Here is a 22,664-nt window from a genome sequence, read left to right on the forward strand (position 1 = left end):
CTGCACTGTTCTCCTCAACTCTTTCTCCAAACACCTGAAACATCTCAAAAGAAGCTTCCCTTAAAAAAAATTTGCCCCAGGCAGGCAGTGTCATGGAAAGTTCCAGCAGAAATAGCTACAAATTTGGCTAATTTATATAAACGAGTGACTACAGGTCTTCTAATGGAAAGTGTTGGGCAACACATCCTGTGGGTGTATTGACAACTCTGCCCACCAGGATTTAAATGGTTTCACTGCCAGGTTTGGGGTGCTCAGGGACAAAACACTCCCAAGAAATTAAAATCAGCACCTCCTGAATTATTGATTAGTTTTCCAGAAGCTTTCAGCACACAAACTGATGTTGGAACAACACTAGAAATGATTTATTTAGATGAAACTCACGACTTTTATCGAATGGCACCTGAACAGGCAGGAATTCAACCTGCTGTGAGTGATTTCATTCACAAGGAGAGCAAAACCAGTCAAGTGACTCATTGGAAGAGCCATAAATAATTAAAACAGACCCCAGCTTTTGCATACATTTCCCCCAAAGGAGGCCAAGTCTTTCCTATTAATCTAACAGAGATGCTCTCTGTGAACATTGGCTGTTGGAAAGGTTTAGAATGGACTTTCAAGATGAAAATGCCAAATGGAAATGAAAATTGACTGGAGCCTTGCCCAAATTCTCTGAGCCAGGAGTGGAAGAGGACAAGCTCAGAAGTATTTTTAAGTAGCTGAGAGGAGAAAGAGTGGGATCAGAGCAAAAGGAGGATTATTTTTCCTTGTTCCAGACCCATGGTGCACATCACCCTGTGCAGCCAAAACCTTCCTTTCTGCAAGCCCTGTGCCACCACTGGCATTAAACACACTCCACGACCTTCCCTGCAGCTGATTTAACATCAATTAATACAACTTTACAACTCCAAAGTAGTTTTATTTTAATTAAAGTTGCCCTGCTGCCCTTGGATTGCTGGATTTAAACCCAAAAGCTTTGGCAGCCAGACACGTCTCTCCTGCTCACCATTGCAACTTTCTCCACAAATCCATTTGGGATAAAGTGCTCCCACTTGGCCAAAATTATGGTTTCAACTCCTGCCATTTGCCTTCAAGACACCAGACTTCCAGCAGCCATGGAAAAAAGCTGAAAAACCCTTCTGCTTGCAGACACCTGCATCAATTTTCTGCCTGTGGTAACTGCATCAGGGATGTTACTTCATCAGGGATGTTACTCCACCAGAAATTCCCTTCCCAGTCTTGCTCTGGATCTGGAATCCAGATCTGGCCAATCACCCTCCAGCAATAAAGGGATTTATTTAGCATCAGAGTCTACAGCTACACCGTTCATGTAAGGCAACACTAAAGCAATTAATGAAACACTGCCCTTGCTGGGCTGTAAATACGGAGTAGAAGTGGCACAGCCTAAACCACGCCAGGAATGTGACATCAGGAACTACTTCCCATTTAACTCCTTTCTTAACAAGGTAAGAAAAGCTCTCAGCAACAGGATCTGAGTGTTCAAGTGGCCACACTCAGGCTCTGGTTTGTTCTGTGAAGCCTGGGGTTGCTCTGCTCCCGGGAATGCGTGACAGCTCCAGCTCCAGACATGCATCCGTGTGACCGAGTGCTGCAGCCCGCCACGACTTGAGCCATGGATTTGGGGTCTGTTTCTTGCACAGACCTCAAGAAATTCAATCAGCCCCACGTTGCTGCGCCAGTTTTTCCCCTGCTCCCATTTTTTTCCCCCAGCTCACCAGACCCCGGCGTGATCAGCGGCCCCTCCAGCTCGAAGGTGTCGTCTTCGCATTGATCGTCCAACTTCTTCTTTTTTTTCTTGGATGGATCTCTGGGTTTCCTCAAAAGGGAGAGTTCTTCTGGATGCCTGATGTCTGGAGGGGAAAATGGACCACTTTTATAATGGCAGGATGGGAAAAAGGAGAAATAAAGAGAAAAAAGAGGGAAAAGAAGAATATCCTTCCATCAGGAACAACTTCCAGCAATGTCCAATATCACTCTTGGAGGAATTTCCTGCTCTGTAATAGTTAAAAATCAAGTTATTTGGATATTTTCCCTGCAAGCCTGTTGGAAACAAATACTGTCCTTGGCTGGAAAGGTAACACAATATTTGGATAAAATGTGGAATTTCCCAGGCACAGCCACTCAAATGAAAATGAGAGCACTGGCAGAGCCTGTACCAGAACCTAGTAACACCTTCATACATTACATGGAAATTATAAAAGTAATAAACCCCCGCATTAATAATATAAAATTATAAATAAAATATAATATAATACGCAAGAATATATCAAGAACATAAAGAATTAGAAACAGAAATAGAAATAATAGAAATCAGCACACTTAGCCACGTAGGTAACAGGCCAGACCCTCTCACTTCCACAGGAGCGATCCAAGAGTTAAGACATTTATTTACACATCAGACTGAAAAGTTTAAAGCCTATAATCTACCCACTTTTAAAAGAGATTTTAGCTGAAGTGTTTCTTTTTCACAGCAGTCCTCTCCAAAAGGAGAAAAAAGGGGGAAAAGAAGAGTATCCTTCCATTAGGAACAACATCCAGCAATGTCCAGTATTGCCCTTGGCTGAGCACTTCTGGATTTAACCATCTTTTATATTGTAGGTGTCCCATCCCAAAACATTATCTAGCTTTAATTCAAGTTTTATTTATATTTATATTCTTGTAGTTACTTACACACAATATTTATATATAAAAATTGTGTATATATATTGATATACACTCATTTTTAGAAAGCATCATTTATTTTAAGCTTTATATATATATATATATATATATATATATATTTATTTATTTATTTCAATCATATCATTGAATCCCAGAATGGTTTGGGTTGGATGGAACCTTAAAGTCCACCTTGTTTCACCCCCTGTCATGGGCAGGGACACTTTCCACTACCCCAGGTTACTCCAAGCCTCATCCAACCTGGCCTTGAACACTTCCAGGCTAAAAATATATAGATTTAGATATCTATATGGATTTAAAATCTATAAAAACATATAAAATATATAGATTTTTATATATTTATATTTTATTTTATACATAAACTTTTTGAACTTATAATTTAGCTCAATTTCTGCATTTAGAGATACTTATTCCTATATTATTTATATTTATTCCTTTTTACATAGAAGCTTTATCTAATTTCAGCTTTAATTTAACCCTGATTTATTATCACTCCACGCACATCATCCCACTAGAGCCGCCCCCACCACCTGCCCAACTTTTTTGACCATTTCTAGCAATAAATACCCAGGGGCTGAGTGCAGGCAGCTCCACACATTCCCATTTATCCCAGCCAGCTTTACCTCATGGAGCAGGAATCTGCTGGGACAACCGGGGTCACACGCAGGGGACAAGAGGCAGCACAGCCTAAATCGAGGAGTTCCCCTGGTATTTTGGAGCAAGGCTGAGGCTCTGAGGTTTATTTATGGTGCATTAGCAACTGCTGGAGCCTCTCAGCTGGAAGCACTCAGGGAGGCCAGGAAAAGGCTCCGGGCCAGGCTCGGATTCTGGAAGCAATCCTGGAATCATCCCAGGGCTTGACCATCTGATATCAAAGAGACTTTTTATAGCCCCTCAGTTGTTCCCGATGCTCCCGGCGGGGATACAAAGGATCCAGGGTAAGTTTTGGGCAGCTGCTTTCAAGCAGCACATGGCTGCAGGGCATGGAGCAGGCAGCACATCCTCGGGATGTGGAGCATCCCAGCAGGAATTCTGTGGATGAGCGGCAAATTCCGATGGATGCGCCACAGACTCTTTACAAAACCCACCGAGGCAGCTGAGGGAATGGCTTTACACTGAAGGTTTAGATGGGATCCTGGGAAGGAATTCCTGGCTGGGATGGAATTCCCAAAGAAGCTGTGGATGCCACTGGATCCCTGAAGTGTCCAAGGCCAGTCTGGAGCAGCCTGGGATAGTGGAAGGTGTCCCTGTCAATGGCAGGGTTGGGATGTGATTTGAGATCCCTTCCAACCCAAACCATACTGGGATTCTGTGGGAAGGAGAATGGCCTGAGCCTGGAAGGTGAAGTTTCAGAACTCAAAATACGATCAGAAAGGTGGCTTTGAATCTCCAAGAGAGATTTTTCCAGCTCTTGGATGAAGCCATTTTGCTGCCTGCAGCATCTTCTTTTCCATTTGCCTGCAAGATCCTGCCTGTGCCTGCTGTCTCTGACTGAAGGGAAGTCCTTGGCCTTTTTTTCCTGTGCAATCTCTCATTTCTCATCCAGCCCCTGCACAGCTCACCCAGCCCAGCTGTGCTCATTTATCTCCCACCCTGAGACAAACTCCAGAGCTGGGATTAAACCCTCTTCCTTCACAAAGCACCATTTGCACCCTGCAAACTGACTTAAAAAAAAAAAAAATCTTCCCTACATGGTGTAAAATTCCCAATTTATGCTTTTTTGCACTACATCCACCAAGGAAATCTTGCAGCTGCTGCATCTTTATCCACCAAGGTGTGTTGTGGTGGGGATCCCAGAGGGGTTTGGGTTGGAGGGGAACTTAAAGCTCATCCCATTCCACCCCCTTCCATGGCAGGGACACATTCCACTATCCCAGGCTGCTCCAAGCCCTGTCCAGCCTGGCCTTGGACACTTCCAGGGATCCAGGGGCTCCCATTCCCACAAGAAATCAGATTTATGGTTTTCTTACATCACCCTCATATAGAACATGACATCATTGACTGGAAAGGCTGAGTATGGACCAACTTCCTCCAAAAGTGAAATTATGGGAAATCACACTACTTTCTGTATTCAGTTCTCATAAATACAGATAATAACATGAGATAAAGAGAAAAAAATTTATGTAGAAAGAAAATTAATGTTCCAAAGAAGCTTCCAGCATCCAACTTCCTTCCCCATTTCTGGCTTCCCCAAAGGCCAGAGGGCTGGTTCACTTCTTTAATTCTTGAACATAAAAACACCATAAATTTACTTGTAGCACAGACAGCATCAAGGGGAAATCCTCTCTTTAATGCTGATCCAGCCACCCTCCTTCAGGAAACGTGTTTTGAAGTGGGCTATCTCTGGGAAGTGGGATTTCTCTGCACTCCATCACTGCTCCCTCCAACCAATGACTCATAAAAATTACAGCCTTTGTGCATCACTCTGACGAGTCTTAGAAAAATGAGACCTCAAACCTCATTCTTCTTCCATTTCAGACTGAAAAACCAAAAATAAAGTTTTGTTGGTTTTGTGTTTTTTTTTTTTTTCTTGGAATGAATGAATTCTGTGGATGGTTTTTCACAGTGTAAGTTTACAGAACGAAGCATCTGACTTATCTGCAACATAATTTCTCTCGAGATAAAGTTCTGCAAAACAGACCAGAGGAAAAAAAAGAAAAATCCAACAAAAAGAAACTAAAGAAGGACTTACATAACTTGAGGAGTGCCTGGAGATAAGGCTGTGGTTGTGCTGGGCACTGGGCAGTATCTGATGGAGCAACTCCTCACCCCCCAGCACAGTTTACTGGGTTTGTACATTCAGTACATTTTATTATGGGTTCTTCAGATGCCCAGGAACTTAAATATTTATCTGGACAAAAGCCAAGCTCTCCACTCACTGCCTGGGGCCCTGCAGCTCTCTCAGGACATCCCACAAAGCCTCTGGAGATGCCCAAGGAGTGCTATGGCTGTGGAATCAGCTGGGGCTGACCCTGGAAGAGGTTTTTCTGGAGTCTTCCCAAATTGTGGGTGGAAAATCCAAGTGCCTGTTGACTTGTGGATTTGTCAAGGGAGCAATGATCTGCAAAACCACCCAAAAAATGGGGTCAGCGGGGTTTGGAGGAGTGTGAATATTTGTGCCAGTGGTTCCCAGAGCTGAAATTGGGCACCACCAGCCCAGAGAGACCCAGGAGGAGAAGGAAAAGGAGGAGGAGGATGCAGGCAGTGGTGATGGAGCCAAGCATTACTGCCAGGCCAATAAAAAGAGCCATTGGAGAGGCAGAGTCAACAAACACTTGAATGTTTGGATGTTTTTTTCCATAAGTGGGACGAAATCCCCAGGGCTCCCGTTATCCGGATGTCTCTTGGAGCACAGGCAGCATTACAAGCCTTGCCCCTGAAGTGGCTGAACTGCAGCTCCAGTCCCAATTAAACTCCATTAATTTAATCCCACAAACAAGAGAAAAAACCAATCCCCTTACACCCTTCCCTCTGCATCAGCCCATAAAGAGCAATCCAGCCAATTCCAAGGAAGGCAGCAGCACTGGCTTGGCCAGCACGTCCTAATGTCTTCAGGATGGAATTCTATTTAAAGGGTCTCAGTCAACAGCAGAGTAAGGATGAAAAAATTCACTGACTCACACGGTGACATAAAACCTGCTGCTCCTCCACACGCAGAACACAGCTGGGGTGGGGACGGGGGGGGGAGAGTGGAGAGGATTTTTTTTTCCCCCTCCATCTCAGACACTTTGTAATTAAATCTGGCTATTTCCCTGACCCCAGTTCCTGGGGTTGGTCTGGATGCTGCACGACAGCTGAGCACGGGCAGGCAATAAAAGGGGAAAAGGCCGCCGTTGGCAGCCCAACACTTGGGCCCTGCAGTTGAAAAAAGCTGAGGACGTTGCAATTTGGCCGCCTCTGGAAATGGGAAGATTTCCTTCCACACCCATTCCCTGGACATATTTAGAAATAGCTGTGCCACTGCCAAACCTCTCTGCTCGTGGCAGGGAAAGGCAGCAAATCCGCTCTCGGTGTTTTGCCGCCTCTGTCTCCCCGTGAATGCCAGCCCTGAGCATCCTCCTGATGCTCCTGAGCATCCACAGCCTCCATCCCAAAATCCCAGAGTCATTTAGGTTGGAAAAGACATCCAGGATCATCAAGTCCAATCTGTGATTCATCCCCACCTTGTCCCCAGCCCAGAGCAGTGAGTGCCACATCCAGTCCTTCCTTGGACACCTCCAGGGATGGGGAATCCAAACTTTCCTGGGCAGCCCCTTCCAATGCCTGACCACCCTTTCCATGAAGAAATTCCTCCTGAATGCTGGTCTTGCTCCCCAAATTCCCCCTGAGATGCTCATGTGCATCTATCAGAACTCCATGATTTTAGGGAAAACACTCCTTTATTTACCAGCAGGGTGTGAAAAAAGAAAAGAAATTTTAGGAGGTTTGCAGTGGCCAGGGATGGCAAAATTCTCATCCTGGAGTTGGACTTGATGATCCTTGTTGGTCCTTTCCAATCAGGATATTCTATGATTCCACAAACTCCAGACAGCTTTGCCTCCTGGAAAGCAACTGGGCCAGGGATGCAGCTCCATGTGGCTGCTGTCACAGAGCCCTGGGAATGCATCGTCCACCAAAGGGTTTCAGTTGTGCAAAAAAAAAAAACAACCGACCAACAAAACCAACACAAAAAAAAAACCAAACCACAAGAAAAACCCCAAAAAAACAACAAACAGTGGCTTTTTATAGAAGTCTTTTTGGCAACGCAGGGCGTGGAAATATTGCAAATACTTCAGGAGTCAGAGGACGTTCTGTCCTGGAGCGGGGAGCGTTTGGAAAGGGACAAAATAAAAAAAGGTAGGGTCACATTTGGTGTTGCCTTCCCTGGGCTGGGCTGGGCTGGGCTGGCATCCTGCCACTCCCAAATGCCACTGTCACCAAATGCCACGGCCACCTTGGCTCAGGTTGCATTAGTGGCTGGAGGCCAAGGCAGAGAAGGCTGGCTGTCACCTTGCCATCACTCACTGAGTCTCAGGAACCTCCTTATTTTTGGGATGATGGGAACCAGCCCATCACCCTCATGGGACTCTCTGCATCCTCAGCTCCACAAACTCCTCAGGATCAGATCACCCCCACCCTGTGCAAGAAGGGGAGATGGGGACTGGAACAAGATGGAATGTGGGCATGAAAACTGGAACAGCTGGGCACAGGATGCTCCCCAGACTGGGTTTTCCAAAACAGGTGACTAATTCACACAGACTGTGAGGCAGGGGCTGGGTGTGAGGCTCCACCAGGCTCTGGGGAATTAAAAGAGCCTGAAGGGAATTTCTCTGTCTTACACAGCCTCAGGGTGGGTAGGGATGGATTGGTCATGAATTTTGGAGTGTTTCCTCTCAGAGCTGCCTCCTCCCAGCTCTGGCACTGAGTTGTCCCCTCTGTGCTCCCATGAACATCAACCAGAATTTTCCCTGCTCCTCTCCTCAGGCTGGAGGGTAGCAAAGGTCCCAAATGTTCATAGCCAGGAGAAGAGGAGAAGGAGGGGAGTGTTCTGCTGTCACAGCATCTCCCCTCACTCTGCAGCTCCAACATAAGTCGTGTCCCCAGGAGAAGGAGCATTGCTGGGGCAGGAAACGCCGAGGCCTGGGAAAAAACTCTCACACTTGCATCTTGCTGTTTTCTTTTCCTGTCCCACGTGCCCACAGAGCAGAGCCTGCCTGGAGTCTCTTGGAGCTCCTGGGATACATGGAAAAAAATACAGGCAGAATGCTGGGAGGAAGCAGCTGCAAAGCATCCACTGGGCTGGAATCAAGTGAAGCCATCCCAGAATCCAAGAACAGTTTGGGCTGGAAGGGACTTTAAAGTTCATCTCATTCCATCCCCTGCCACAAGCAGGGACACCTTCTACTATCCCAGGGTGTTCCAAGCCCTGTCCAACCCAGCCTGGGACACTTCCAGGGATCCAGGGGCAGCCACAGCTTCTCTGGGCACCCTGTGTCTCACCGCCCTCACAGCCAAGAATTCCTTCCTATTCATGTAGGAAAAGAGGATTTTTCCATTTGTTGTGATGTGTGAGCATCTCCTACCTCCCCAAATCCCACTTCCAATGAGGATATTCCCACTCACAGCAATAAACTGCTGTGTTCAGCCCCATCCAATTGCAGTTGGATATTTGATGGGCAGTTTTCTGGGTGGAATTATCTCCCAGTGGGATGATGAGAGCAGGGGAACATCCCATCCCAACCTCCAGTGTCTTGCTGCCAGCCAGGCGGGAAGCACAAATCCCTGTCACTCCGGAAAAAGAAAAACAAAAAAACAACCAAACCAAAGTGAAGTTTTACTTTCTCTTTCTCTGGTCTTTAATTGCAGATCAAAGCTGGCCCTTCAGGCTGGAGCTGCCTGCCAGCAGCTGCTCCCGGGCAGGATTCCAGGCCACCCTTTGGATGAGGGCTGCCCATCCCATGCACTGCCCGCTCCTCTCCTCCTCCCTGCCCTGCCGGGGTCAATCCGTGCCTTTAACCCTCCTGGAGTGGCTGCTGTGGGAATCGAGGGGCTGCAATCCAGCCACTGGCAATGAGATTGGGTTTTTTTCCTGCTTCACACGACCTCCAGGAAAGTGAGAAGGGTGTGAGTGGCTCCAGCATCTTCCCACAGGCACCTCCTGGGAGCCCCGGGGAGCTGCCCTTTGGAATAACTTCCCTCTGCACAAGAACACAGACTTCTCTTTAAAAATCAACCACACTCTGCAAGGGTCACACCTCTGGGTAACAATTTAAAGGGAACAGAAGCAAAGGACAGCCCTAAATAATCCATCCACGGGTGTTCCTGCCTGTGTAGAGAGGATTCTATAAATGCAGCCAGCCAGAGTCCTGAGAACATCAGGAATTACTTCAATTACTCATTAATGATGCTTTGTGCTGGAGTTACTGAGGTGTGTGATTAAATGATCCAGGGCAATGACAGCAAACAGGTACAGCCAAAATGTGAGAAACTCCCAGGCACAGTTCTGTCCTAACCTCCCTGGAGCCCAGAAATCAAGGGATTTCACAGACAAGGACTATGCTGGGATCACTTTTCCCCTCCACCTTGAAATACCTGCTCAGTTTTCCTCAGAGAGACAATCAGCTTGATTAATATGGGATATGAGAGCTCTCTGCAGCCACGCTGTGCAGGGATGCTGAGGAGGGCAGAGAAAGGTAATGGAGAAAAATGGGGCAGGATAAACACAACTGGGAAGGGAAAAAGGACAATCACAGAATCACAAAATCACAGACTAGTCTGGGTTGGAAGGGACCTTAAAGATCATCCCATTCCAAGCCCCTGCCATGGGCAGGGACACCTTCCACTATCCCAGGGTGCTCCAAGCCCTGTCCAACTTGGCCTTGGACACTTCCAGGGGCAGCCAGAGCTTCTCTGGGCCACCCTCACAGCCAAGATTTTATTCCTAATATGCAATATATATATTTATAATATATGGTCTTTATATTAATGTATAATCTATGCTTTTATATTATATATATTAAGTATATAAATGTTAAAATACATTAAATATGAATAGTGGTATTTCGACACCTATAGCAGCATTTTGATTCCATATAAAATGTATTTGTACAGAATTTGTACAGAATTTGTATTTATACCTCTGTGGTGCTGGGAAGAGCATCCCAGCCCCTCCAACTCCAGCACTTCTTCTCCCACATCCCCATCCCTCTTCCCTCATGCCAAGCTCATGTATCATCTTCCCAGTAGCTCTGCTGAACATCTGGCTCCCAGGAAACACAGCTGGGAGGGCTGAACAACTTCATCACTTAATTCAGTTTGTGTCTGTCCTTAAATAGCTCAGGCTGCTGAGAGTCACTCAAAGGAAAGTGAAATCTCCAGTAAAAGCCCTAAAATCAGGAACTTCACTTCAATATTTCAAATGCTGCAGAAGGGAAGTCAGCACCACCATTGATGGATGCGTCCCTGCTCCAACCTCTGTCTCCCAGAGGCTTTTCCCCCCTCCCAAACCTGTAAATATCAGGATAATTCTGCTGGTTTGGCCATAAACACCCCCAAAAGCTCTGCAGCTGGAAGAAAAGGCTGCTTCAGGCCCATGTAAGGTTCTGACAGCATCAGTGACAGATCTCCTGTCCCGTGATGAACCGTATCAGAATTTCCTGACATGAGTCACTGCTGCAGAGATTCATCAGCGTCCAAGCCTTGGGACCTCCCTGTCTAGCACGACATCCCAAATGCCAGTGGGACACGGGGGTGGGGGAAGCAAAAACCACTCAAGAAATAATGCTGGCTAAGCCTCTTCTATTTTAAGGAGAAATTGCCCAATATTTACGTGGCTTTTTTTTTTTTAAACCCAACAAAACAGGAAAGGAACAGCAAAGATCCATAACCAGCTAAAAATACCAACCAAACCACGGATGCGCCGGACACGGCACGTAGGGATGAGCTCTTCCTGCCTCTCCAGACAACTGGGTCAGCCAAGAGTATCCTCAGCTGCTTTCTGAGAGCAGGAATGGATTTGCTACTGCTGAGGATGGGTTGTAGGCTCTTTTGGGAGGGGAGAATTCCAGTATGGAGAGTTTCCTGGAGTTCTTCAGGGTGGAGTTGCCATCTCCTCATTGGGTTTTTTTTTTTTGGTGGGCAGGAGGAAACACCAGGTTTTGGGATGAGGAATTTGTGAAGATGGGTAAAAAATTATGCCTGGCAGGGAATGATCCCTCCTTTCTCCTGGGCTTCTCCTCCACCAGGAAATGAGGGTGAAGAGGAGACAGCAAGACTTGGTTCCTTCCTTCCACCAGACAGTTTTACAGTGGAGCATCACCACTTAATCTCTAATATGATTTTCCACTAGGAGAGAACCCACAGGGCTGGCAGATTTCCCATTTCAGGGTTTGCTTTTCATCCAGCACATAAATTTGCAGGGGGGAAAAAAAATAAAAATCACAACCCAACACCAGCAGCCTGAACATCAAGCAGGGCTGGCACTGCCTCACCTGTGACAAACCCAAGGACAGCTCTGCTATGGAAGAGAATTCAGCACAAAAAAAAAATTGCATTTTTTAATCACTTTTTGGCTCAGTTAGTCCTGTTATTTAAGTATTTACACACCAAAGAGTAGATCTGGAAGGGAAAAAGAATGGGCAACTGGGCTGTTTTATGTTCAAGTGACTCCTGGGTGCTCAAAGCCAGAAAACACCCAGGATTTATCAAAGTGGCTCCTGAGTGCTCAAAGCCAGAAAACACCAAGGATTTATCAAATTTACAGGACAAACACTGTGCACCAGAGGAAAGGCAGGAGCCAAACCAACCAGGAAGCTCCCCAGGGGGGTGTTTTTTTTCAGCACTTACTGAAGGTTTTGCAGATGTCAGAAACAGCCTTGAAGACCCTGTCGGAGAAGTTGACTTTCACCTTGACGTATTTCATGTTGGGCAGCTGCAGGCGCAGCAGTTTGTGCTGAGGGGTGAACTGGAGCTTGGCATCCGCCTGGATCCCGTATTTATCCAACGTCCAGTGAGTTTTAAGGAGCCAAGTTTTCTTCTTTTCCCACCACAGCGCGTGATCCGACCAGTCCTTCTTGACATCTGCAACAAAGAACCCATTTTTTAACCCCGGTTAAAAGCGGGGCCAGAACGAGGAGGACAAAAGAAGTTTTAAAATGTGCTCAGAACTGAGAAGGAACTGTGGATCCAAAAAGCTCCAACAGCTCTTTCTGGATACAAGTAACTGCTTGTTTTCAATACTGTTTTGATGGGATATAAAAGCATGGAAGAAATAAAGGGGAATGAGGATGAGACAAAACTGTCCGTGCATCACCAGCCTGGCAGGGATCCCGCCTGGAACACGAAGCCAAGGGGTCATGAGTGACCCAATATCTCCCCCAGCAGGGATTTTTGCACAGTTTTTGGGGTTAACTATGAATTCTTGGGGTTTTCCCCACCATTCAGGATACCTGTGCAATCCAAAGGTGAACCAAACCACCTCGGCACACACAGAAAACTGAACCAGGAGAAGGTTTGCGAGGAGAAGTCAACGAGACTTTCAGTTTCTACAAAAAAAACCCCTGAAAATTCCCAACTGAAACTAAAAGTTACTTCCCAAAGGACCAAGCAAACTCAACAGCCACATCTCCTTCCAGCAGGGATGGAACCATGGGGTCCTTGGAGGTCACCTCCAGGTTGAGAAGCCTTTGGGGAACCAAAACATGGTGATAACTCCAAAAGATAAACCCTCTGCAATATTTTTCACTAACACCTGGCCCTGCCATTTCTGCAGAGCATCTTCCACTCTGACAACCAGCAACAGTGCATGTCCTTCCACCACACAGGGGAAAGAGAATGGAATGATACATAATATAATGATATATTCAGTAATAGAATAATTCAGTTTTCAGCTCCAGATCCCTTGTTTTCCCTCTGTTCCCTCCAGAACTCTCCTGGATTTCCATCATGAAACACCAGTTTAACCCCAATTAAAACCACCAGCTGACATTTATTCCAACAGCTCCTGTCTCCATCCTTCAGCACCACAGGGCATCAGCCAGAAAGGCAGGAGCAATTCTAGAGAATTGGAGGATTTCCAGGATTAGGTAAAGTCCCAGCAGACACAATGCCAAAGGGACTGAAGGTCCCAAGGAACACACTTGGGACCAGCACCAACATCTGGGATTCTTGGTGTCCTATACAGGAGCTGGACTGGATGATCCTCGTGGTTCTTTCCAGCTCAGGATATTCCATGATCCTGCGATAATGAGGATTATCCCCATGAGCCACATCTGAATTCAACTGAGATGAGAACAAGATGACAAATGAACTTTTGTCTGTCCCTATCTCAAACCAGGATCTCCAGCTCGGGGTTACTGAGAAAACCCAGCAGGAGCTGGATTTTTCCTTTGAACTCCTGGTTTAATGGCACAGTCAGGACTGCAGAAAGTGGAAACGTTCAGCTGGACTTTTCAACAGCTTTGTACAATCAAATTAAACAAAACCAAATATAGAAAAGCATGCAAACTTGCACAAGCCTTGTCTACCCGGAAAAAAATCCAAGAAATCATTACAATGGACTCTGGTAATGAAGTCCAACTTCTGCCCTACTGAAAGAGTTGGCACCAAAAATCAGGGGGAGGAAAAAACCAAAGGCATTTGGAATCAGTAACATTTATGCCTGACAGAAGATTTGGGTTTACACTGCAGATTAACCATTCAGACCACGGAACAAAAACAAGTCTCTGGGCCTGAGAGTAATTAACACTTTCAATTAACAGTGAGATGTTGGTTCTAGCAGGAAGGGGAAGGTCTGTGCCTGTCCCACGGGGTAGTTATATATAAAAGAGGCTGGCAAATGTTTAGCAGCTGCTTTGTGGGGTTGAGTTTTACACACTGACAAGAGCCTTGGATGCTTTGCAGGGATCCAGGATAGCTTGGAGCAATCCCTGCAGGCCAGGGAATGCCAACAGCTTGGTTAAATCTGATCAAAGGTTTATAAACCTTCACCAGAGTCCCAATTCATGAGTTACTAATTTGTTGGGGTTACAGCTTGACAATGAGGCTGAATATTTCAGCTCAGGCTCTTCCCATCTACTACCATCAGTCACTGGCCACTTCATATTATACAACCTATCACATAAATCAGCTTATTTGTATTTATCAATTATTATCAATTTATCAAATGGCCATTCATTCATCAGAGCTCAGGTAAGTCTCAAAGTACAAATTCACCTCAGAGATTCTAGACCTGGAATTTAGAAGTTTACTACAGGTTGCAAATCTTAGTGATGTTTGTAGACCCAGCAGCTCCTCTGAGAGGAAAAGCTGGGAAAATTGGGATTGTTCAGCCTGGAGAAGAGAAGCTTCAGGGAGACCTAACCGTGACCTTCCAGTACCTGAGGAAGCTACAAGAAAGATGGGGAGAAACTACTGACAAAGGATGGAGTGATAGGACAAGGATGAATGGATTCCCACTGCCAGAGGGCACGGCTGGATGGGATATTGGGAAGAAATTCCTGACCGTGAGGGTGGGGAGGCCCTGGCACAGGGTGCCCAGAGAAGCCCCTGGATCCCTGGAAGTGTCCAAGGCCAGGTTGGACAGGGCTTGGAGCAGCCTGGGCTAGTGGAAGGTGTCCTTGCACATGAGGGTGGGACTGGATGAGCTTTGGAGTTCCTTCCAAGCCAAACCCTTCCAGGATGAGCTGCACACAAGAAACCACTGCCACCCTTCCAGGCAAGGAATCCCCCAGGTGAAGGCAGCAGGGATGTGGAAGCTGGAGCTGTCAGCATCAGCTGGAGCGTGGGCTGGGCTCAGGGAGTTCCAGGAGCCCAACCCCAGCAGCAACACCCTCGGGAAAGGGAAGCACGGCGCTTCCTTCCCGGCCTCAAAAATAAACCCTACTCCTGGCTTCCCCCACCTTTCCCTGCAGCCTGAACCCAAACCCCTGGAGCCTGAGAAGGCTGGAAAATCCAGCTGTGATTTTTTTTTTTTTTTCAGGCAGAGCCTGGTTTTTCATTTGCCTCCCAGAACTGTGCCAAGAGGCAGCGACGTGCACGAGGGACGTTCAGGATGTTTTGTACAGCAAAACCCACGGAGCTGTTCTCCTTGGAAAGCCATCCAGACAGTCCTGGGAATGCAAGAGGCATTTTAAATCACACAAACTGCTGCAGAGACCTCTGCACTGAGAGAAGGAGTGAAGGGCTGCTCTATAAAGTGTTTTAAACCTGAAACATCCTCAGCTTTCAATCCACGCCGGCGCCTGGCCGCAGTCACATCCCGCCAGCTTGTCCAGCACAAATTACAATTGCAGATTTTAATTCCCACAGCCACCACTAAATTCCCATCTACAATCCCAGCAGCAATAAGTCTGAATTGAGATGCACACGGGGTGTGTTTTAATTCTGGACTTGCTGTAACACAGAGACCCCACAACACAATCAGCATTCAAGCGGCAAGGCTGAATCTGGGTGAAGGGCAAACAAAATTGAGGCAGTCCTGCCTGATAGCCCATTTATTCCATTTATCCCAATTATCTCAGGACTTGGCTGCTTCCAAACGCTCTCCCTCTGCCAATCCATGGTTTTTTAAAGTCCCTTTCCTGCAGCAGCAGCAGCAGCTATTGAAGCTCCTTCCTGCAGAAGCTCTGCCGTCACTTGGCAGCTTCTCCAGGCCAGCTTAGGACTTACAAGCAGTAGGATACAAGTCTCCAGTGCTGTATAAACACTGTATTTTCCTTGTTATTTTGGGATATCCCCTGTTGCAGATGGGCTCTCCTTCCTTGCACTGCTCAGGACAGCAGAACCCTGATACGACCAAATAAATCTATTTTTTTCCCTTTTTCCAGTGTATGGTAAATCCCACTGGATGGGTATTTGGAAGGCAGGGGTGGTTCTCACCTCTGGGAGAGGCTTTCCTTGTTATTTAGGGAAATTTAGAGGCTTTTCTGATTATTTGTTTATATTATAGGGGTGGCACCAGATTCTCTTTCACAGCCACATCCAGGATTAAAAATCCATAGGGCAGCCAAGACCCTGCAAATGCCTCCATCACCTTAACATTGAGGGATAATAATAAATAATAATAAATAATTAAAAGGCTCCTGCATAAGCTTGAGGAGGTACAGTGGGAATTCTGCAAGCCTGCCTGGATTGGATCATGGATTTTTGGGTGATTTTTGGAAGCAGAGGGTTTGCAGCTGACGCTGTTTTCCCTGGATTTCTCTCCACCTTTAAAGAAGCAGCTGGAGCAGAGGCTGCAGCTCATTCCTTAATTACAAATGATGGCTTTTAGAGCAATGGATTCAAGTCTTCAGCATCCCCACAGGAACAATCCAAGAGGACCAGCCCTCTCTGGAGGAAAAGGTGCCAAAGCCCATCCATCCCACTGAGGGGTTTTCCACAGGAGCAGAATGAGCTCCACAGTTTTCCCTGGCTCTCTCCCAGGGGTGGGTTTAATCAGGATTATCCCTGCTCTGGTCTAGGGAAGCTGATGGGGCAAAATGCCTTTCCATTATTTTGAATTTATATATATGAAAATAAAAAAAATTACATATATATATATGTTTAAACATATATATACGCACACATATATTATATATATAATATATAATAATATATTTATAAATATTAGATAAAATTATATTATAAAAATATATTTATATATTTTAAATTTATGTATCTTACATATAAATATATAAGATATATTATGCATATAAACATTTACCCCATATATATATATATGTGCATATATAAAAGAGACAAAACCTAATTATACACATATATAATTATAAATAAACACACAAAGTAACTGCATACAAAATATATCCACATATATATACACACACATATATATATACATAGTTAAATGCCACACAAACAAACATTATATTTATATATATATATATCTCCAAGATACAGTGCAGAGACTGAAACCAACTCACAAGCCAAGCATTTCCTCCTGCAAAAAGTCATTTTTGTATTTTATAATCTACACAAAAGCAACCCCAAGTTTTCCACCTTTTCACTGATTTTTGTGCAGATGGGCTGAAACTCCTCGAGGGTTTTTATATTAAAAATTAAAATAAAAGTGTTTTGGGGTTTTTTTTGGGTTATTTTTGGGTTTTACAATTAATATGCACTTCAGACTGAATTGAAAAAATACAGATGTGGACAAAAAGCACTGAGTGCAGGCAGCTGATTAAAGCACCTTTAAACACAAATTCCTGCTGATAACACCTTAATCCAGCCCTCACAGCTCCGAGGGGCTCTCCAAGCCCCGGGCTGGGTGTTGGCTGTATCCACACCCCACTTGGGAAACTGGAGGAAGAGGAGAAAAAAAATCCTTCAAAGGAAAAAAGACTTCCAGCAATAAATAGCTGGGAATGCCCTGGGTGAGCTCAGGGATGGGGGATACCCTCTCCTGCTCTCCTGGGATGCAGTGCATGCCCACTGAGCATGGAAAACAAACTAAAAGTATTAAAAAACTTGAGAAGGAGAGAAATTTAAGGCTGAAAGTGAAAAAAAAAGAGAAAAAAACACTAAAACAAACCATCAAAATTCATTGCACAGAACCTTGTGTGGTTGCTCTGGTGGGTTTTCCTTTTCTATTTGTCCAGGAGGGAGGAAAGCAAAGCCTCACAGCACTAACAAAATCAGGGAGGAGGGCAAATATTCCTAAAATATTCAGAAATACTGAAAAAAAAAGGTAATTTGGTGCAAGGAGCAGGACAGCAGTGATGGGGAAGGGCAAAGATAAAGAAGAGGAAAGGGAGAAAAAAGAAAAAATAGGGGGGAAATGGAAAGGAAAGGAAAGGAAAGGAAAGGAAAGGAAAGGAAAGGAAAGGAAAGGAAAGGAAAGGAAAGGAAAGGAAAGGAAAGGAAAGGAAAGGAAAGGAAAGGAAAGGAAAGGAAAGGAAAGGAAAGGAAAGGAAAGGAAAGGAAAGGAAAGGAAAGGAAAGGAAAGGAAAGGAAAGGAAAATCCTGAGTTGGCAGGGATAAACAAGAATCATCAAGCCCAACTCCTGGCCCCAGACACCACAATAACCAAGAGAGTTACTGAAGGTCCCAAAGATCTTTCTTAAAAAAAATTATATTTATATTTATTCATATTGGTAATATATTTATTTTATATAAACATATATGTATATAAAGTGTAACACTCATATATATGTGTAGCTGAACCCATTGCTCCTCCCTCCAACCCCCTCCCTGCTCCCAGTGACCTCTGGAAACCCAGATTCCTCTGAACATGCCAAAGCCACTCCTTCCAGGATAATTATGGAGCCATAAATAAATAAATAAATAAATAAATAAAACAGAGCTATTTTCATTTATCAAGAGTCCAGCAGAAATGCTGATGTGTTTGCTGGGTGACACAGTCACTGTCTTGGGGCAAAATCTATAATTTTAGGAAAATATGAGTCTTTCTGGAGTGCACTGGAGTAGAGCCCCCTCCATCCCCCAACGGGGATTTAATTACAGAGCAAAGTTCAAAATGGAACAAAAATCCCTTCAGCCTCTGGTCACAACACTTGAAAAATTATACTTTGAAATGAGGAGATAAACAGCCCATAAAATTATCATCAGATTGGTGCAATAAAGCTGCAGCCAGAACAAGCTGATGCTCCCAGAGCTAATGGGGCTTGAGAGGGGTTTTAATGACATCTCCCACCTGTATTTGACACATGCAATGGAAAAACCCCCTGCACAGCAGCCACCACCTGTGGAAGGGATTTTAGCCATGGAAAACTCAGAATGGCACCTGAAATTCTCTTGGATCTGCCACCATGGGCAGCCCTCACCATTGTTGTCATGGAATCATGGAATGGTTTGGGTGGGAAGGGACATTGCAGCTCATCCAGCCCCACATGGGCAGGGACACCTTCCACTGTCCCAGGCTGCTCCAAGCCCTGTCCAGCCTGGCCTTGGACATTTCCAGAGATCCAGGGACAGCCACAGCTGCTCTGGGAATTCCATCTCAGCCCCTCCCCACCTTCATAGCCAGGAATTCCCAATCTCCCAGCCATCCCTGCCCTCTGGCAGTGGGAAGCCATTCCCTGTGTCCTGTCCCTCCATCCCTTGTCCCCAGTCCCTCTCCAGCTCTCCTGGAGCCCCTTTAGGCCCTGCCAGGGGCTCTGAGCTCTCCCTGGAGCTTCTCCTCTCCAGGTGAACATTCCCAGCTCTCCCAGCCTGGCTCCAGAGTAGAGGAGCTCCAGCCCTCAGAGTATCTCCATGGTCTCCTCTGGATTTGCTCCAGCAGCTCCATGTCCTTCCTATGAGGATCCCACATCTTTATGCAGCAAAGTCCAAAGCAGAAGGAACAAGAGACCTGCAGCCTCCACCTGCCTTCTGTTAACAAGAGGAATGAGCTGGGACTAAAAATCTCCTCTCTTCAAAACCATTCCCCCTTATCCTATCACAATCTGCCCCTGCAAAAAAATGTCATCCCACTTTAATTTCAGGAAAACAACTGTTCAGGAGAAGACCCACAAAAAGGGATGGACCTGGTGCTGGAATTCCACTCTGAGAAGAATATTCCTTGCATGAAAAACAGTTTGACTTAAGAAAGTAAAAACCAAGCACCAAACAAGCAGGGACAGACAAAAGGAGCCTTGTTCCCAACTCTGTGATTCCATGAGCACAACCCAGCTAAGGAGACCTCAGGGCACACGCTCACGGCAAAGTCTTGACGTCAAAGCCCCCGTGTGAGTGACACAGAGTGATTCAAGAGCAAGGAATAAAGGAGGAGGGAGAGGGAAAAAAAAAAATTAAAAAAGCCCAGTGGAGGAGACTGAGCACATTGGGATGCAATGCTGCATGTGGATGTTCCATGTGTCTGTCCTTGCTCAGGGAAATTACGGAGTGTCTGCTGCTAATGAGGGAACGCGCTGCTGGAAAAACAAGTGGGATTCTTTTATTGCCTTTTATTGGGATTCTAAGGGAGCTTTGCAATGGAAAGTCCGTGTCTGGATGAGGCAGGGGTGGTAACTGGAGTCCTGAAGAGCTGATAAATCAACTCCAACTATCCCAAAATGCTGCTCCTGGCAGTGCAGGGCTCGAGATGCTCAGCCCATGGGATACAGGGAGAAGAGCAAATCCTAACAAGCCTGAAAGCCACTGTTTTTCTAAAGTAAACTCGAGGAAGGAAGCTCTTTCCAGTGTTAATAGGATTGCTCAATTAGCTTACTTGAAAGTTTATTAACTTGGATTGCATCTTGTTCCACTCCCCTGCCATGGGCAGGGACACCTCCCACTGTCCCAGGTTGCTCCAAGCCCCGTCCAGCCTGGCCTTGGACCCTTCCATGGATGTGGCATCACATTTTCCTGTAAAATCTTCCCTGTAATTTTTAGCTTTTCAGATATTTGGTACTTTTATGTTCATTTAAATGCTTGCACAGCCACCTCCAATCCTGTCTAAACCCCTGAGTAGGGAGAGAAGTTTTCCAGTGATGCTGAAATCCAGCTGGAATATTGGGAAACTCTCCAGAGCTGAGGTCACCTCAGCTCCCCAACACCCCCAGCACTGGGGGCTCAGAAAGGTCTCTGCCAGTGCTGTGGCAGAATTCCTTTAAATCTCTGCACCAGCAACCCAGAGAAATGTGGATTACTCATTTTTCTATGGCACAGAGGAACGCAAGGATGGATTAATTTTTTTTTTTTTTTTTTTTTTTTTTTTTAAACAGGATCTTCACAACTTGATTTTGCCAACTGTTCCCCCGCCCCATTCATCAAGCAGCCCTCCAGAGGAGACTTTTACTGGCTTCTCCTGCCTCCATGGAATCGTGAGAAATGGCAGAAAACTCGATTAAGGAGTGTGGTTTCCATCATTCATCCAGCACAAAAAAGGAAGGGAGGAACGGAGAATGGAAAGGAAGGAAAGGAAGGAAAGGAATGAAGGAAAAGCACTTCTCCAGGGAGTTGTCCTGAGGAGCAGCCCAGCCTCCCTCATCCCCCAGCCCTGGATCGTGCTCCCTTCCCTCTCCAAAAAGGACAAGTGTCCCAGGATGACAGCAGCCTGCAGTCCTGACTCATCCCCAAGGAATGTGCAAGCCAGAGGAGCTGGTCCTGCCAAAAAGACATCACACCCAGTAAGGGAGCCAGAGGATGTGTCCTGGGAGGGATGATGCATCAGGCAGGGAAAGGAGGATGATGTGCAACCTGAATTCTCAACTCTGAATTCCCAACCTCTCAGCAGGCAATTCCCCAAGTGCTTTAATGATGGTTAATCCCAGGTTAAAGCTTAGATCCATGGAAAGTGAAGTCTGGAGCCTTAAGGACACCTCAGGCAGCCTCACCCCACTCTATAATTGTAAGTGTTGGTCCTTCTCTTACAGATCCATGTGGGATCATGACTGGAAGAACAAGGCACTGGCAGAGGGTGCCTAGAGAAGCCGTGGCTGTCCCTGGATCCCTGGAAGTGTCCAAGGCCAGGCTGGACAAGGTTTGGAGCAGCCTGGGCTAGTGGAAGTTGTCCCTGCCAAGGCAGGGGTGGAATGAGATGGTCCCTTCCAACCCAAACCATTCCATGATTTCTTTTTGGTTCTGCCTGTTGCCCCAAGCTCATTAATGAACACAAAACACTTTTAAAGGTCTTTAACACCTCCATTGTTTAGCCTGGAGCTGCCTCACCCATCACAGGCCCAAGTCCTGGCACCAAAGCCCTGGGGCAGGACACGAGGGATGGGACAATTCCTGCTGCAGGAGCTCTGGAGCTGGAAAAAGCTCCACAAACCTTTGTCAGGAAGGGAAGCTGAGCAAGACAGGGACAAAGCTTCTTCCAGGCAATTTCACAGAGCCCTGACTTTCTAAATTAATCAGAGTTTCAGCAATTAACCCTTCCTAAAGTACATGTTCCTGCAGGGAGCAAGGGAGAAGAAAGAAAACAACCACCAGCCAAGCAGAAGAGATTTAAAATCCACTGGCAAGGTGGATTTTTTTGGGTGCTGTCAGGATGTTCTGCAAGCTAAAAATCAGCTGAGGTTGTAAAGGGGAAGGTTCCTGCAGCTGCTGGTGTGGCTGGTTTTTTATGTGCATCCCCTCCCAGAACTGTTCTCATCCTACTGGCCAAATTCAGCCACGTTTTACTAAAAAAATTGAGGTTTCTCAAGATCCCACCTGGCCTGGGAGAGTGGGATCAGTGCCATGCCATGCACACAGCTCCCAGATGAGCTTCACAGCTGAATGGCCACAGAGTGGGAGCTGCGTGCAGAGGTGTTGCAACCTCGCTGGAAAATAGGTGAATGAAAGAAAAAAACAGGATCAGTTCTCCAGGAATAAAAACAATGAATAAATAAAAAAAGCTTTCCTCTGGTTTTCTGGGTACTTCTCAGAGTCTGTCCCAACAGTTCTACCTGGTAGAAGCTTCAGCCTGGATGAGAGCAGTGTGTCAAAAGCAAACCTGGGCAAGAAAACTAAATTACAGCAACTCTGCTAAAAAAATTCCATCCAACAGGAATTTGAGGGGGTCTCAGCATTTTTCCCCAAATTACACACCATAAATCCCTGAAACATTC

At 45.9% G+C, this 22,664-nt stretch overlaps 1 protein-coding gene across 4 annotated transcripts in view; it reads right to left on the reverse strand.

The window, feature by feature from the left end:
- Nucleotides 1-22,664, reverse strand: part of FERMT2 (FERM domain containing kindlin 2) — a 51,338-nt gene that overhangs the window by 18,145 nt on the left and 10,529 nt on the right. For all 4 annotated transcript variants that reach the window (XM_083862943.1, XM_083862945.1, XM_083862944.1 and 1 more), the window contains exons 4-5: nt 12,019-12,252; nt 1,731-1,865 (exon numbers count right to left, since the gene is read on the reverse strand). In XM_083862943.1, coding sequence (XP_083719069.1) covers nt 1,731-1,865; nt 12,019-12,252 — 369 coding nt within the window. The remainder of the gene's footprint in view (nt 1-1,730; nt 1,866-12,018; nt 12,253-22,664) is intronic.

Source organism: Zosterops lateralis (genome assembly GCF_965231275.1).
Source record: "Zosterops lateralis genome assembly, chromosome: 6".
In the NCBI taxonomy this organism is placed as follows: Eukaryota; Metazoa; Chordata; class Aves; order Passeriformes; family Zosteropidae; genus Zosterops; species Zosterops lateralis.